The sequence below is a fragment of the Arachis hypogaea genome, chromosome 3 (assembly GCF_003086295.3).
Source record: "Arachis hypogaea cultivar Tifrunner chromosome 3, arahy.Tifrunner.gnm2.J5K5, whole genome shotgun sequence".
Lineage (NCBI taxonomy): Eukaryota > Viridiplantae > Streptophyta > Magnoliopsida > Fabales > Fabaceae > Arachis > Arachis hypogaea.
Window position 1 is genome coordinate 109,392,659 of NC_092038.1, and position 18,343 is coordinate 109,411,001.

The 18,343-nt window shown below is 35.9% G+C and overlaps 1 protein-coding gene across 2 annotated transcripts; it reads left to right on the forward strand.

Moving 5' to 3' along the window:
• Nucleotides 1-438: 438 nt before the first annotated feature.
• On the forward strand, nucleotides 439-2,937 carry LOC112790882 (cytochrome P450 86A22). Of its 2 annotated transcripts, none has more exons than XM_025833487.3 (2): nucleotides 439-627; nucleotides 895-2,937. In XM_025833487.3, exon 2 carries the CDS (start codon nucleotides 1,045-1,047, stop codon nucleotides 2,716-2,718), a length of 1,674 nt encoding a protein of 557 aa, XP_025689272.1. In that variant the 5' UTR covers nucleotides 439-627; nucleotides 895-1,044; the 3' UTR covers nucleotides 2,719-2,937. The 2 variants fall into 2 exon arrangements, with proteins under 2 accessions (XP_025689272.1, XP_025689274.1); XM_025833489.3 differs by having other exon boundaries at nucleotides 442-632.
• Nucleotides 2,938-18,343: the final 15,406 nt, after the last annotated feature.

The window sequence follows — 18,343 nt, forward strand, 5'->3', positions numbered from 1 at the left end:
GTCCCCACCACCCAATATTTGCATGCCGCCATGCTTAATTGGTACGTAAGGGTTGGCACCTATCACGAACTTCCGAAAAAATCGTAGTTAGTTTCCTCAACTAATCTTATTTTCTCCCAAATTAATGCTACAATTAAAGGCCATGCAGCCCTGGAGCAACAATAGTGGGTGAGAAGTGAGAAGGGATCGGAGAAGGATTATATTCTACGATATATTCCTTATTCAAACCCATTTGACTACTCATATATTGTGTACGTATCTACTGTGTGTTGTGTGTGGGTGAAATAGCTCTAAACAAACCATGATGGTGATGCATGTAATAATATAATACAAAATATAAATTTTTATCCAGAATTGACGCACACTCACTCACGTTAGAGATGGTGATGGGTGTTTTAGTTTTACAGTTTATACCCCTCAACGACCTATGGAGGCATTAATGAGGGTGGATTCACAAGGTGTCGCTCAAGTCCACTTAGAACGAAACGAAGAAAACAACAACATAAATTATTGAAACTTTCAATACCTTCTCTACTTCTTATTAGTTGTCCCACTACTTCTCTTCTTTATAAATCACTTTATTCCCTCTCGTCCCCTCTCACTCCTCATTCAGGTCACAAGCTCATCGTTACGTACTTCTCTCCCTCCCGGCCCTCTCTCTCACCAGTCACTTCTTCTTTCGTATATATATATACACGTACACACACACACACACACACACCATTCTTCTATTGCATCTGATCTCTCAACTGTGCTTAAACTCGGTCTTTGTTCTAGTGCATGCAACATATCTATATCTCATTCATCACAACCACTTTTCGCACATAGTTTTTGCTCATTCTGCATTTTATAATTTATTGATCGATCCATTGATTACATTTTGATTCAAAATAGGGGGCCTTAGCTTCTTGGCAGTGGGGAAAGGAGGAGAGAAGAAGGTACAATACAACTAAGAAACGTAGTTGATAGAAGAGTTGGGGAAGGTGCAACTAATAATAAAGAAGGAGCAACTGTACTTGTAGAGGAGTGGGTCCCTTGAATCACATGGATGCATCAACGGCTTTATTGATCCTATCGGCCATTGCAGGCTATTTAATATGGTTCTCATTCATCGCTCGTCCTCTAAGAGGTCCACGTGTCTGGCCCCTATTGGGGAGCGTCCCTGGCCTCATCCAAAACGCCAACCGGATGCACGATTGGATCTGCGAAAACCTACGCGCCTGCGGCGGCACGTACCAGACCTGCATCTGCGCCCTCCCGTTCCTCGCCCGCAAGCAGTGTCTCTTCACTGTCACGTGCGACCCAAAGAACCTAGAGCACATCCTCAAGCTGCGCTTCGACAACTACCCCAAGGGCCCCACCTGGCAAGCCGTCTTCCACGACCTACTCGGTGATGGAATCTTCAACACAGATGGAGACACCTGGCTCTTTCAGCGTAAAACCGCCGCACTCGAATTTACCACCCGAACCCTGCGCCAAGCTATGGCTCGCTGGGTTACCCGAGCCATCAAGTTCAGGTTCTGTCCAATCCTGGCAGCGGCTCAAGCCGAGAACAAAGCCGTCGATCTCCAAGACCTCCTCCTCCGGCTCACGTTCGACAACATATGTGGCTTGGCTTTCGGCAAGGACCCTCAGACACTCGCCATAGACCTTCCGGAGAACATCTTTGCGGTGTCGTTCGATTGCGCTACAGAGGCCACCCTGCAGCGCTTCATCCTCCCGGAGATCGCGTGGAAGTTCAAGAAGATGCTCGGGCTCGGCTTGGAGGTGAGCTTGAGCCGAAGCCTCAAGAACATTGACCAGTACCTATCGGAAATCATCAACACGCGCAAGACGGAGCTTCTCAATAAACAGCAAGAAGGTACGGCTGGGACCCTCCACGACGACTTACTCTCCCGCTTCATGAAAAAAAAAGAGTCCTACTCGGACCAGTTTCTCCAACACGTGGCACTCAACTTCATCCTCGCTGGACGCGACACCTCATCAGTGGCACTCAGCTGGTTCTTCTGGCTCTGCACCTTGAACCCCAGGGTGGAGGAAAAGATCCTCCTCGAGCTCTGCACCGTTCTCATGGAGACACGGGGCATGGACACCTCCAAGTGGGTGGAGGAGCCACTCGTCTTCGAGGAGGTTGACCGCTTGCTGTACCTGAAAGCGGCACTCTCCGAGACGCTGAGGCTCTACCCTTCGGTGCCCGAGGATTCCAAGCACGTCGTCAACGACGACATTTTGCCAGACGGAACCTTCGTCCCGTCGGGATCCATGGTCACTTATTCGATCTACTCCGTCGGTAGGATGAAGTTCATTTGGGGAGAGGATTGCATGGAGTTCAAGCCGGAACGGTGGCTCTCAGAAGACGGCACCAAGTTCGAGGTGCAAGATTCATACAGGTTCGTCTCGTTCAACGCCGGGCCTAGGATTTGCCTCGGGAAGGACCTAGCGTACCTTCAGATGAAGTCGATTGCGGCGGCGGTGCTGCTCCGCCACCGACTCATGGTGGCTCCGGGACACCGCGTGGAGCAGAAGATGTCGCTGACGCTGTTCATGAAGTACGGTCTCAAGGTGAACGTGCTACCTAGGGATCTGAGGCCGGTGGTGGATAAGATCATAGCAACAGCAAGATGCAAGGGTGATGAATCGTGCGGTAAAGAAGCTGTGATTGTGACCGGTAATGGCGTAAATAATGAAGCCGTTGAATTGGTGGCTGCTGTTTCTTAATTTAAAATCTTATGCTTATTATAAATTATAATTATAAAAATATATCAATAAAAACAACTGCTATATATCTATCTATACTACTACCATAGTGTTTTATTAAACTTGATTGAAGGTAATTTATGGTGGAGCATATAAATGTGGAAAATAGATTTTGTGGCAGTAATTTACTAATTTGTAATGGTGCCTTCATAAGTTTGGTGTTACCATGAATTGGTTATATATGGTACTGTGTGTCTCTCCATAAGCTACTAGTATAGAGTGCCAGGGCGGATAGTATGGCATAGCCGTCGTGATTACTCATTGATTGATATATGTCACATTTGCATCAGCCTATTTTCTTCATTTAGAATTGTACACGCTTGTATCAATATACTTATAGTTAATTCGACAACACGTATAACAAACTGATAAGCTTGCACATGATGAAGACGGGTGTACTTGTATACTTCTATTTTTAGCTATACCATTGCATAAAAAATTTCTTTTCTATTCGCCATGCTTGTTGATGCTTTATATTCCCTAGTTTTCCCGGTTTTCGTTATTTTGTCTTTTTGGATCGGAGTTATACTAATTTTATTATAAAAAATATTATTTACATATTAAAATTATTAGTCTTTATGTTTTTGCATCTAAATATATATAATTTAATTTATTTTTAATATATATTTTAAATTGATAATTGATTTTGATGATTTACATCTAACATGGTTAATGTCAGCTCCATATATACAAAAAATGATGTGAGCTAGGAAGAATAAACAATGTATATATATATTACAACTAACACGTTTTATTAATATTAGCTTATATATATATATATATATATATATATATATATATATTACAACTAACACTTTTTATTAATATTAGCTAATCCTTTATTAAAAATTAAAATTTTATATTTAGAGTATTAGTTAAATATTAAAAAATAATAAATTTTATTATTCATATATTATTACTTTAAACAAAATCATGCAGCAGGAGTACCAATTATAACTCCTCCTGAAAGAACAAGTAAAATTTTTAAATAATTATCCTCCGGTCCCAAATATTAAAAAATATTTAAGCCAGTACCTACTTCTTTCACAGCCTTAAATCATGAGGTGACATGGGGTTTTCTATCCGTTCGTCTGCAATGGGTGCTTCTAATGGCATATTATGTACCCTTTATATATGGCGAAACATTTCAAGTGTGCTATAATTTTAGATGTTTTAATTTTGAGTTTTTAGTCATTAACCTTAATTATATATATACTTTGGCGACTTCTGTGGTGGTATTACTACGATATTTTTGGTTTATATGATTACGATTTTGTTCGATATGGTAATAAATTGTAACTATAAAAAATCTATGATTACAATTTTTTATTATGATAAAAAAAACTATAATTACAATTTTATAAAAAAGACTGAATATAAAGTATTTATAGTCATGGTTTTTAAAAAAGAATGACCTAAAATTATCTATAATCATAATTTTGAAAAATGACGTAAAAAAGTCTATTGTCACTGTTTTGGAAAATAACCTAAAAAGGTTTATAGTTACAAATTTTTAAAAAAGGAGTGACTTAAAAGGGTTGATGGTCACAGTTATAGGGATGACATAAAGGGGTTTATAGTCACGATTTTGGGAGGTGACCTAAAAGGGTCTATGGTAATGATTTTGGGAGGTGACCTAAAAGGGTCTATGGTAACAGTTTTTCAAAAAAGGGTGACCTAAAATGGTATATAGTCACGGTCTTGGAGGGTGCCCTGAAAGAATCTATGGTCACGATTTTGAAGAGTGACCTAAAAGGGCCTATAGTCACGGTTTTGGGGGTGATCTAAAGGTATCTATGATCATATATAGTTTTACAGAGTGACCTAAAAAGGTCTATGGTCACGATTTTGGTGGGTGACCTAAAGGGATCTATGGTCATAGCTTTGAAGAGTGACCTAAAAGGGTCTATGCTCACGGTTAGGAGGATAACCTAAAGGTATCTATGGTTACGGTTTTGCATAGTGACTTAAAAAGGTCTATGGTCACGATTTTACAAAAAGGTGACCTAAAAGGAATTTATGATCACGGTTTTAGGGGGTGACCTAAAGGAGCCTATGGTCACAAGTTTTGTGGGTGACTAAAGGTATCCAAGTTTTAGTTTTGTCCCCCAAAACGGCGTCGTTTTGCTTCAATTAAAAAACCTAACCCACTCCTGATCCCCAATTCACTCACCTCTACTCGAGTCTCTCAATCTCACTTACAGCCTTACGCACTAACACTCAGAGAGGAAGAGAAGAGAAGACATCGTCGCCAATGGCCACCGCCACTGCACGACACCTGTTCCTATCCTGTGTTTGTCGTCACGTCTCGTTGCTCCCCATGTGTCTGTTATCGTCGTCGTCGTTGCCTCTTCGTCCGGCGTTGCTCACGATCATTGCTGGCTCTTCTCTGTCTCGCCGTTTGCGTTGTCATCGTGCTTGGTATCCGTCTACTTTTGCACGCTGCATTCTGCACACTGCGTTGTCTGCATCGTTGCTGTGCTTGGTCTTCGTCTTCTCTCTATTTGTGTTCTGCACATTGCGTTCTGCATCGTCTGCTTAGTCGGATAATCAGGTATGTTCTTGGTCTCCCTTTTGAACCGTTCTTGGCAAACAACAAGTGATGATGATGATTATGACATTAGCTTGTTTACCCTTTAGAAACAAATGCTGATGTTGGTTTTTTGGTTGATAAATTGATTTACTAATACATTTGTTATTAATTCGAACTTCTATTTAGATTTGACTTACTACAATTTTGTTAATTTTAAGTTAGTACATTTGTTGAGTTAGTGTTGTAAATTGAGGTAGTACTTTGCTAATGGATTTAAATGTTGCTATTGTTTATTTAGCCAATCCTCTTGTCTATGAAAAATCATCCCTTCAATGTTTCTTGTCACTGCTACTTGGTTTGCAGCCCATCAACCATGAATTTTTCTAGAACTTTGGTCACAAAAAAATTTATAAACCTATATGGCTTCTCATAGTAGTTGGACCTGAAATTAGGTAACATATACAAAATCATCTATTTTAGTTTCTTTGGTAGCTTTATGGTCCATTTTCTTGTATAAGGTGTCTCCAAGTTATGAATTTATATTTTCTTGTATATGATCTATTTATTGATGTATTAGAATGCATGCAATGGACAAGTAGTAGAAGCACAAGACTAAAAGAAAGTTAAAATTACCTTGTTGCTCTTGTTTTAATGTAAGTTTAAAATAGAAATTTGATGCTAACACTACAAGGGAGGCGCAAAATACCGGCGGTTTTCTTCTTGATTAGCGGAAAATCAAATGCCAGCGGCAAACTGAACCGCCATGGATATGGGTGCTGAGATTGGGTTTGGCGGCGGTTTCCAGCAACCGTTTGTATAACCACCTAAAATCAAAATTTCGCGACACACAATTAGAAAACCGCTGCCAAATAAGACTGACACGATTTGCTTCATGTTTACCGGTGGTTTTCATAACCGTCGCTATTTTGGTCAATGGGTAAAAAAAATTTGCAGCGGTTTTGAAACCGCCGCAAATTTATGTGTCTTTTTTCAACATTATTTGGCCTTCAGAGGCAATACCACTTTATATATATATATATGTGTGTCCAACAAATATATAGAATCAACCAGAAGTATATAGGTAGATGATAAGAACAAACTTCTAGGCACCAAATAACACATATGAATATAAACAAGTCCAAGTGACCAATCCAACCACTAAAAGGCAACATATATCATATACATAACATACAGTATAAGAAACTATGTGCTCTAAACATGTAACTTTGGCTAAAAAAATATTAAAAAAATCAGACACCATAAGTATTAATTATTTGAGAAGGCTGGTGCCACTGTATTACATCTATAAATATCATTGTCAAGAGATAAAAATTGCTGGCATATACATGTATACTTTTTTCACTAATTTATGCAGCTTTTATAAGATTTATCTTGTTAAAGCTAAAAAATCACATTAATGAACCTATTATTAGTTAAGAATTTGTGAATCTGAATCCTTTTGAGCAAGGAACTCATCAACCATACAAATTCTGCATATTTCTGAATGTAACAAATGAAGATTGGACAAATATTGCTAACTCTAATTCACAACAACTCTATTTGCAGTTTTGCACACAATGGCACACCTGCATTCCACTGTTCTAAGAAATAGTAATTAATTTTGCATCACATAGAGGAACAGCCTATACAACTGGACATAAATGAATAAATATTATGCCTCAGTGTTGAACTTAAGATAATAGGGGATCGAATAGATCATCAGTGTTTGATGTGTATTGAAATGGCAGCAAAGTAGGGTCTTTATAAGCAATTACCAACTTCTTGTAAAATTTAGCCATTCTTGGATCATTTTGGTCTTCTTTGTCCTTCTTAATAATGGTTTTATATCTAACTTTTCATACATTGGAAGTGGGCTACTCAATATTTCAAAAATCATAACTATCCCTACTTACTATCCAAAGCAAGACATAATTGATAATTGTCATGTATGATAGAAAATAAAGATAAAAGAACCTTCCTTCCAGAAGTAGATAGATAATATAAGCATAGAAAAAAATGCTGACCTGGTTTTGATAAATGATGTATGCGAGACAGAGATAGGCTAATAGGAATGGTAAAATTAGTGGAGCGAGGAAGAAATATGTGATACCAAGAAGTCCAAAGAAAAGGACCCTTGGAACATCCCTGTGTAAAGGAAGAGATGGTACTTCAAATTCATCATCAGGACTTGAGAAGGGCCTTGTAATCAAACTGCTAAGTAGAGAAATTATCCGAAAGAGCTCTGATGTCACACTTGTCCATCCTAATGTGACAATATAAGTAATGAAAAAAATGCCTACAATAAAACAAAGATTTATGGCACTAAAAATAGAGAAATAAAAAAAACACAATGAAAGTTGGTAACTTCGTATGCAATTTTTTATCAACAATACTAAGATTTATAAAGAGTGATTTTAATATTTGAAGAGGTCACTTGGCATTCAGGTTTAGGCATCTTGGTCTATTAGATTAAAGATTTCTGTTTCAAAGGATTTGCCTGATTAAGTAGATTATTAAGTTTTTAATTTATTAAAAAAATTATATTTTCTGATTCACTCACTCACTCAGGATGAGAAAAGAAGTATAACGTTTGAGACATAATTCATCATGATATTTCATTACATGATGCCAAAAGACATAGTTATCCTAACACTAGATTGCTTTACCCAACACAAAGCATTGTTTAATGCCGTCTATAACCCAATAGATATTGTCTAACATGTACTGGAATAGCAACTGCCAACCTCTCAGGAATGTGCTTTGGATCAAGGATGACAGTTGCAAGAAAGACATTACATACTGTGAACCATATCACTTTGTTGCATGCACTACTTTTTATATCACTATGTGAGATGTAACCTTGCATGGAGGTAAGGAACCCCATGATAGGAGGTACTGCTTTCAGAGACAATTGAAGAATAAGATTGGGAAGATATCCTGTGATTATTTGGGTAATAAATTTTCTGCAAGCAGATTCATGAAAGGTTTAGGAATTATCCATTAACAGATTAAAAGAGAATTTAATGTAAAGCTAGCATGCCTTCCTAATTAAGATATAACATCAAAAATTAAGGTAGTTACAATGAATATGACTAGAAAGGATTAATCACATATGCAGATTATTAAGTTTATAGAAAATGGTATCGACTGTCCAATTAGCAATAATTGAAATCACAACAACATCAAGGAAACCTGGCAGAAAACCTTCAAACAATTCATGGTGAATAATATAAAATTAGATATCATCTTTATCAATTGCAGAATCCAAGTTACAAGCACAACCAAAATGTACTTCAAATGATGGTTTGGCAAGCAGTTCCTACGGGAGACACGCAATTCACAAGCAATCAAGTTATAATGCAAGTATCAATTCATTAAAATTTTTCTTTCAGCACAAACTAGAACACATGCTGATTTGTATTATGCTTGTAATTCAAACCTTGTTAACTGGTTTTCCTAAGCACCAGTTTGTTTGGTAACAAGTATCTGCCCAAGCACCTTAATCAAAATAATAACATTGCCAATAACTACAACAACTACAAAACAATAATACCACTATGCACATCCATCCTCAATGAACTCAACTCTAAATCAAGACCATAATATTGGAATGAATCAACTGAGATTGTCATATCAAAAGCCACATGCATATAAATTCAAATGAGAACAAAAAAGTTCATTTTGGGTAGTAATCTTAGAGGGAACATGTATTACCAGCAATATCTGCAACCTGGTCAGCCTTAACAAAGTGTACACCACCCTTAAGATCATTTTTAAAAGTTCCCAAGCCATTCCACCAGCCAAAACTTGACTCTTAACCACGATCTGCACAACAATCCCAGTCACATCACTTGTCATCACATATTATTTTTTCATAATAAGAGAAATTGTTAGATGATTTTTGAGTAAAAAAATTTCTCCCTCTACACCATTCATAATTCCACAGCTCAGCTATTAAATATTTGAAAGTGGAAACCCATCAATTCGAGCTGTTGAACGGTAAAGGGTACATGTCAATACTTTATATCAATTATTAAAACAACACAGAGAACTGTTTTGATTCCATCAGACCAACCCAAAAACACAATGGTAGTATCTTCAAATCTTTTAACTCTATACAGCAACAATTAACTTAAATTAATAGAAGATATAGACAAAATCTAAATCAAATTAACTGGAAAGCATAATCTTAATCGAGAAGATATAGAAAATTTTGATGAAAATAGGGAACAAATTGGATGGAAGAACGAACCAGGGGAAAGGCCACGATAGCTCATATTGCGCACGATAGAGGAGGGAGTAAGGGGTGGAGGAGAGGGGTACGGTCGAGGACGGTGAGAGGATGATGTATGGGCAACCACGCGATTGAAAGATGGCACAGACGCACACGGTGGGGCAGAGAACAGGGGTGGGTTTCGCACACCGTGGAGGAGGGATTAGGGGTTTCACGTACTATAGAGTAGAGGAAAACGGTCGATGGCGGTGAGAGGAGGATGGGTCGGCAGCCACGCGATTCCAGGGTGACACAGCGGCACACGGCGGAGCAAAGAATAGGGGTTTGCACGCTTCCACTCTCCTTTCGCATGTTCTTGTTTTTCTTTTGGGTAATTTGATCAGATTAGGTAACACAACCACCAAGTATATGATAAAGGTTTGGGGTTGGTGGTGGTGCTTCATGGATTCGACGCTAATCCATCCGATTCTGCGACACATTGAAGAGATCAGATGCCAATCACAGCTATCTTGCCAATTTGCAGCTCATGGAAAAATCGTAGGCAATTTGTCGCCTCTATCTTCCGTGTTTCTTGTAGTGTAATTAAAATTTGTATAGAATACTTGATTGTTGCCATTTTAATACCTTATTATTATTATTGTTTTAATGTAGGTTTAAATGAAATTTTTGTATTAGGTATTTTTAGAAATTGATATATGATTATTGTCATGTATTTTATTTAATTTAGGTTTAATATTTGTTAATTAATTATTTTGTTCAGCTTCTCTTGAATGTTCTTTACCTTTTCCTGAATTTTTTTGTATACAAGATAATTTTTTTGTACTGGTAAAGACAAAAGGAGTTGATTAGTTATTGTGGTCTATTTATAACAACTTCATATGGCATCTCAAAATGAAGAAATTAAGCAGTAAGTTAATATCATACTTGTCATATAAAATATTTTTTCTTCCATTTATTTAGGTAGTAAGCAAAGATATGCTAGCTAGATTTTGACTATAATTGACCTATTAGATCATGTTTAGTGAGTTCATATATTTACATTCTTAGGTTTAATCATATTTCGTCAAAAGATTGGATTGATTCACCAAGATTTGAGAGCAAGTATATAGACGGTGTTAAAAACTTTTAGACTTTGCCTTCTTAATTGGACAACCGGTTGAAAAACAAATCCAGTGTTTGTGTGCAAAGTGTGGAAATACTTATTGGCATGAACAAGATGACGTATATGAGCATCTTATTTGCTACGGGTTTGTCGAAGATTATAAAAGATGTATTAATCATGGGGAACGAACCAATAATTCCAATAGTTGTAGGATGTGATATGGATGATCGAGGCGGCTTTGCTCATATTTACGGGTTGCTACGTCATGCATTTGGGGATATGACAAATCTTGAAGATGGGAACAATAGGTTGAATGAGGATGCGAAGAGATTTTATAAGTTGGTAGACAAAGCAGATCTAGAATTGTATCCAAATTGTACTGCTGGATTTTCGAGATTATTGTTTATCATTAGTCTCTACCACTTGAAGTGTCTACATGGTTGGAGTAACACATCTTTTACCTCCTTCTTGGAGTTATTGAAAGAAGCTATACTTAATTTGAACATTTCCACTTCTTTTAATAAAGATAAGAATATGGTTAAAGACTCGGTCTTAACTATGAAAATATCGATGCATGTCCTAATGACTACATGCTGTATCGGAATGAGTATATAAATGACTCAGTTTGCCATATCTGTAGAGAGTCTCGATATAATGAGACTCATACTACGAATGAAAACAAAGATGACTTTGTGCTTTTGAAGAAAGTTCATAAGGTTGCTGCGAAAACCTTAAGATACTTTTCTTTAATTCCAAGACTTAAAAGGGTTTTTATGTGCCCAAACACAGTAGAGACATTAAGGTGGCATGATCAGCAGCATTTGAAAGGTGGTTGGATAAGGCATCCTGGTGATGGTCAAACATGGAAGAACCTAGACAATCGGTATCCAAACTTTTCAAAAGAACTTCGCAACTTGAGGCTTGGTTTGGAAAGTGATGGTTTTAATCATTTTTGAACTATGAACGTGTCATATTGCAAATGACCAATTGTCTTAATGGTGTACAACTTTCTCTCTTGGATGTTCATGAAGTCAGAATATTGCATGCTCTCTTTGCTCATACCTGAACCCTATTCACCAAGAAAAAATATTGATATTTTTTTTACAACCACTGATAACCTTGATGTAATGCATATAGAGAAAAACATAGTTGGCAGTATAGTTGGTACCTTATTAAATATTCCTGTAATGACAAAGGATCATGCAAAGGCTTGTTATGATCTTAAGGAGATGAACATTCGAAAAAATCTTCACCCAATAAATACAAAAGATGGCAAAAGAACTAAACTTGCTAGAGCATGCTTTTCCATGCCCAAAGGGGAGAAATTCATTTTTTGTGATGTTTTAAATGAAACGAAATTACCTGTAAAAAAGTGCTTTAATCATTTCTCATTTTGTTCATCAAGAAGAGAGAAAGCTTTACGGTGAAAAGACTCATGATACTCACTTTATGTTGTATTACCTGTTGCAAATACTAATCAAGAGCATTCTTCCTGATCATGTTATTGTTCCTCTAATTCGCTTTGTTCCTTTTTTCGTCACCTATGTCAAAAGGAAATCTCTTTAGAAGAGATTAATGGTTTAGAGTCAGAGATTATAGAGACTTTGTGTCAGTTGGAAAGGATTTTTTCCCCTAACTTTTTTGATATAATGGTTTATTTACCTATTCATTTAGCTAATGAAGTAAGGTTAGGTGGTCTCGTCTAGTTTTGATGGATGTATCTGATTGAGAGATACATGTGCACACTAAAATCATATATTCGTAATAGAAGTCATCCAAAAGGATCAATTGCAGAGGGTTATTTGGCTGAAAAGTGTTTAACTTTTTGTTCAAGATATTTGCATGAGGGAGTGAAAATAAGATTCAACAGAGTATCTTGGAATAATGATGAAAGCACATCAAGCAAAGATACTGATTTAAATTTGTTCACAAACAAGGGAAGTCCATTGGGTGGAAAAAAGGGCAACTAATTATTTTGGACAAGAGGATCACTTCTTTAAGCTAATGCATATGTATTAAACAATTGTGAAAACGTGGAGTCTTATATGAGCTATCTTAACTTCTCATTTTTTTTATTCCTTAGACTAATATTGGTAGCATTTCATAATAATGCACATCCCTTGTAGAGAACATGGTGAGCAACAAAAGCAAGACAAGTGGAAGCAAAAGTGGAACATTGTTAAAGATCATAATGAAGACTTTCTAGAATAGTTTTCATGATGTGCCATGAAGGATGATATTCCTGGTTGGATACGACAATTGTCTAAGGGTCCAAATATTGCAAACGCATTTTTTTGCTTATGTCATCAATGGGTACAGATTTCATACTAAGTGGCAAGAAGTGATGCGAAAACTACAAAACAGTGATGTCACTATGGTGGCTAAAACTACAAGCTTTGCTAGTGTTAAGGACAAAAAACCAATCAAGGCCAGCATAAGATATTATAGTAGAATCATGGATATTGTTGAGTTAGATTATTATAGCCAATTTAAAATTGTGTTATTTAAGTGTGAGTGGTATATGGCTGAGAAAGATAATTATGGTTTGACATATGTTCATTTCAATAAACTATGTTACCAAGAAGAACCATTTGTGTTGGCAAGCCAAGCACACCAGTGCTTTTATGTGAAAGATCCCTACTTTTCCCAAAGGTATTATATGATAAAAATAGTTCTAAGAGACTTATTTAATATTGGTGTCTAATTACAGTTTGACCCTAACATAAGAGAGCCACATGAATCTGCGAATAGTTCGATACCCTTAAGTGATATTGGTGAGGTAGACTTGATTAGATAAGGTTAGGGGTGTTCATGGACTGGGTAAAACCAGGTTTGATGTGACTCAAACCCGACCCGAAATATATACCGGGCCTATTTGTTAGACCTGAACCCAGTCCTAGATCCGATGAAACATACACACTTTTGGGCCACGATTATATAGGATGAAAATTGGGTCGTTAACATTACATTACCTTGATACTTTTTTGTAAACTAGCATGAGAAAATATCCAAATTTTCAAGACTCCAATCATTATTTGACATGGTAAAATTCACTTAGAAAAATATAACAAGAACCAACCCTTCTCCAAAATTAAAGAATAACTACAATCAGTATTAATATTGTCTAATAACACCAAATATTTAAGTCAATACAAATAACACAATATTATGCATTAGTCTAAAGTCTTATGTATTGTAAACATAAAAAATTAACTTATAGTCTTATAATGACTAATAACATAAAATATTAAAGTTTATAATACTTAAACTTCACATCAGAATAGTCATTATCCATCACTAATAACACAAAGTATTAATTGTCTATGATGACTGGGCTACCGGGCTGGGTCCAGGTGATCCGAGCTATGGCCGGGTCCTGGTTTCACTCACTTCCTAGACTTTATTTCTTCTCCCTGGGTCAACCCCGGATTACTTCAGACCCAGATCTTCATGGTCTAAAATCCTTCAGACTCGGGTTAGGTTTTCAAGTCAGGCCGAGCTGTACACCTCTAGATAGGGTATGCGACCTACTATTGTTGATGTGGCACCAAACAAGCTCCACCCTAAAGACAAAAAAATAGAGGCTGATGAGTTTGACAGTGAAGGAAAAATTGAATGACTTTAAGGTCTTGGACTTTGTTGATGCTTTATTTGACCTCTCTTTTTGTAATTGAATTGTATTGATGCTTTATTTGACCTCCTTTTTGTAATTGAATTATGTTTATGCTTTATTTGACCTCTTTTTTTTGTAATTGAATTATGTTGATACTTTATTTGAAATATCTTTTTGTAGTTGAATTATGTTTTTGGTTTATTTGACTTCTCTTATTTGGATAAAGGATGAACAATGAAGGAAATTCCAAAAAAAAAAAGTTAATGACTTTATCAGACATAAAGTCACAAAGAAGTCCCTTGAAGAATAAGATTCCAATAAAGAGTTCAGGGAAAATTCAATTCCCGAGTGCTTATATATTACTAAAACAATTTTAAATTAAAAGGGAACATGTATTAGCTTCATGTAGGGATAATAGCGAAAATGAGGCAAATAAAAAAAGGACGATGTCAACAAAAAAGTTGACAAGAGTTGAAGATGAGAGTCAAAGTAAAATGCCAACGAAGAAGAAGATAATAAACAATGAAGACAAGATGATCAATGAAGAATATGTTTAAGACAAGATGCCAATGAAGAAATCCAACAAAGAAATTCAATAAAGAAAATGATCAAGACAAGATGAAAATCAATGAAGATGAAGGTCAAAGAAAGAAGCTGACTAGGAAGAAGGTGCCAATGAAGAAATCAAACGTAGAAGATGATAAAGCCAAGATGAAAATGATAAAGAATAGGAATATGATTATGATTATGATTATGTTGATCACATTCCAAGTGTTGGTGATAGTAGTAGTAGTAACAACAGTAATGCTTTCATAGTTAGTTTTCTAATAGCAAATAGTGAAAGATACATTTCCTAACTCTTTTATTTATTAGATTAATATTCTTGTTAATATTCTCTAGTAATGACATTGGAAATAGGTCCCACCCAACTCAAGCATATTCATGCTATGGAGACACAGATAGAGTTAATATGGTACAACAACAAACCAATATGCCCAATGAACACACAGGTTCAATTGTTTAGTCGTTTCTTAGGTGCACTTGCAAGCAACTCTAATTTGGTCACGTTATTATATACTAGTTGGCAAGTTTGTCAAGTGAGACTAAAACTTCAATGTTGAACTACACAAAGGTGAGTAGATCATTCTCTATTTTAAATTGTTTAGTGTTGGGCTTAGCATGCATGGTAAAATAATGTAATTCTTTATTTTTTCTAGTCCAAATTTAATATTCGAAGTGATGCTGAGCCTTAGGTGATAAATACCATTGGAGAGTCATGGAAGCAATTTTAAAAAATGGATTAAAAGAGTATCACTATACACCATATAAATCATTTAGAGAGATGATAAAAAATAATCGTCCAACGGCTGTATCTGAACTTGAATTTTTAAAATTAGTTCAGTCTCGGAGGCTTGATATCGTCAAAGTAAGATATTTTTAACTTACTTTCTTCGGTTTAATATTTGTAATGTATATTTGTTGTTAAAATCTAAATGACTCTATCTATGTATTTGTACATTGCAACAAAATATAGGTTATCTCTGACAAAAAACGTGAAAATAGATCCAACCAAAAATAGAATCATCGAATGGGTCTAGTTAGCTTTGAATTAGTACGCACTGAATTGATATTACATTTGTACTTCGCATTTAAGTATCTTTGCATCTTTCATATTATTTGTGTTGACTTAGTCACATTTTGGTGGTTTCTTTATAGCGTGCAAAGAAAGAGGACAATGAATATCCATCACAATCTAAGATATTTTTTGTAACTCGAATAAACAAGAAAGAAGAGAATGATTCGGGAACAAGAGACGATTGTGAGTTGTTTAGTTTCTTCGAAATGCACACTAAAAGGAAATGTTTTAGTTGTTTTTTATTTTTAGCATTTGGGCGCATGAACTTATTTTGATATTATTTGTGTATAATAGGATCATCTTCAAAATCTGAAGCAAGCAGGATACAATGATGATGAAGCAGTTGAAACAATTTTTAGAAAGGAGAGACATGGGATAGTTCATTTTTATATGTTCCCTGTGTCACATATTCATTACTCAACTATACTACATCACTAAAATAATTTTCGCTTCACTTTAACATGTTTATTTTGTAATACCCTTACTACCAGAATGTCACGTTTTCGGCTGTGCCACTCTGATAGTTAGGATATTACGACGACTTTCATATACCTAATAATACAATATGAGCCTTTTTAAATCGAAACCATATCGATGTTTTCTTATAAAAAAATCGAAAATATTTTTTTTTTGAAAACATACATGCATGCATACATACATAAAAACCAATTACAATACTTCTTATAATAATAATAATAATAATAATAATAATAATAATAATAAAAGTCCTTTATACAAATAACTTACAAACATTACAATTGCGACTGTTATCCATCTTTACAAAAATATATTATTAAATGCGAGAGAAAAAAATAATAACTAAACTAATACAACAATATCGTAAGGAAAAACACAGATCTCTTCATAAGCTTCTTCTTCCATTTCTTGAAAAGAGAAGTCTGTAGGGGGTGAGAACCTAACTACACGGTCTCACCAGAAGAATTTCAGAATTACTAAAAGAAGATATGTAAAGAAAAATGTTTTCAATCGTAGTAATCATTGCTCATCTTATGAACCTTTTTGAAAAACCAACGGTTTAACATCAAAAAAAAAACCAAACCATTTCGAAAACTATTATTTAATTATCCAAAATCCAAAACTCATATTTTTCTTATAAAAGTCTTAAAAGCTATTTAGACAGTATGAATGACTAACCTGTTCTAAGCATAGGTTCATTACGTCTATGTTGAACCTGCTTGATTTTTTATACTTTTCTAAAACTCAAAAACAAATCAATCACGGTCTCTAGCCCAAGTAACTCAATCAACACTCAATCACCACAATCCAAATAATCAGTCACAATCACAAGTAATGAAGTTCAGACACAATCACGAGCAATTACAGCAAATATGGCAATTAGCAGTTAAACATAAATACTCACATAGGCAAACCAATTATAACATACACACTCAAATAATATCACATAGATGCATATGATGCATGCATGTCCTAATGGCCATGAGCTTACGTGTTAGTTAAAACTACCATTACCCAATACATCCGATAGCTAACTTGGACATTGTCTCTCTGGCGTGCATCTCTGTGAAGAATATAATAATCTCGGCTTCAAAAAAGTCGGTCTAAAAAGGGTAGTGCCCTTGCACCTCTCACTGGAGGCAGTGATATCTGAGATGTGTGCCCGGCCACCCTTACAATCAGAGAGAAAACCACAAAATAAGCAGGACTCACCACCGTCCTTACCCGGGATCTCGAGTAAGCAAAATTAACCGCCGTCCTTGCTTGGAATTGCAAGCAAGCGGGATTAACCACTGTTCTTGTTCGAAGCAACTCAGCTCAGTGTGCAAGTGGAAATTAACCCCGGCCTGTGCCATGTCCTTGCCAAGAATAAACATCAATCAATATGCAAGCAAGATTAACCCCGACCCTTGCCAGCACAGGTATACAAGCGGGATTAATCTCGGCCCTTGCCAGCACAGTGATCACATCTCAATCATGCTCACCATCAAAATTGAATCATAAGTCACCATGCTCATTTTCAATAATGATTCAAAAAATCATTCTTGTCCTATTTTCTTTCAAGAGAGAAAATATATAATCAGTTCACATCACACCAAGAGTCGCTTTTCCTTAAAGCATTTTCCTTTAAAATCAAAACGACTTTTTGTAATATTTTTTGAAACCCTTAAAATCAGTATTCTGTTATAGCCTATTAGAGATTCTGAGTTGTTGGTGAAGGGTCAAGTTCCAATTCTTGCATGATGAGTTTAACGCCTATTGAATGCGACATCAAGCTGCTACACTGTTGTTGGAGTTCTCAACCGCTGTTCTACTCACTGAAAGTCATCACCAGAGCTGTCGTTGCTCTATTCTCTCACTTATTCGTAAGTACGGTAAGCTGTTCTTTGTTCCAAACCCTTTTAATCTCTATTTTGTTATATGTTGATGAGGTTTTTGTGACGTTAATGACTTAGGATCGAGTTTTGGTTATTGCAAGTTGGCGAATTAAA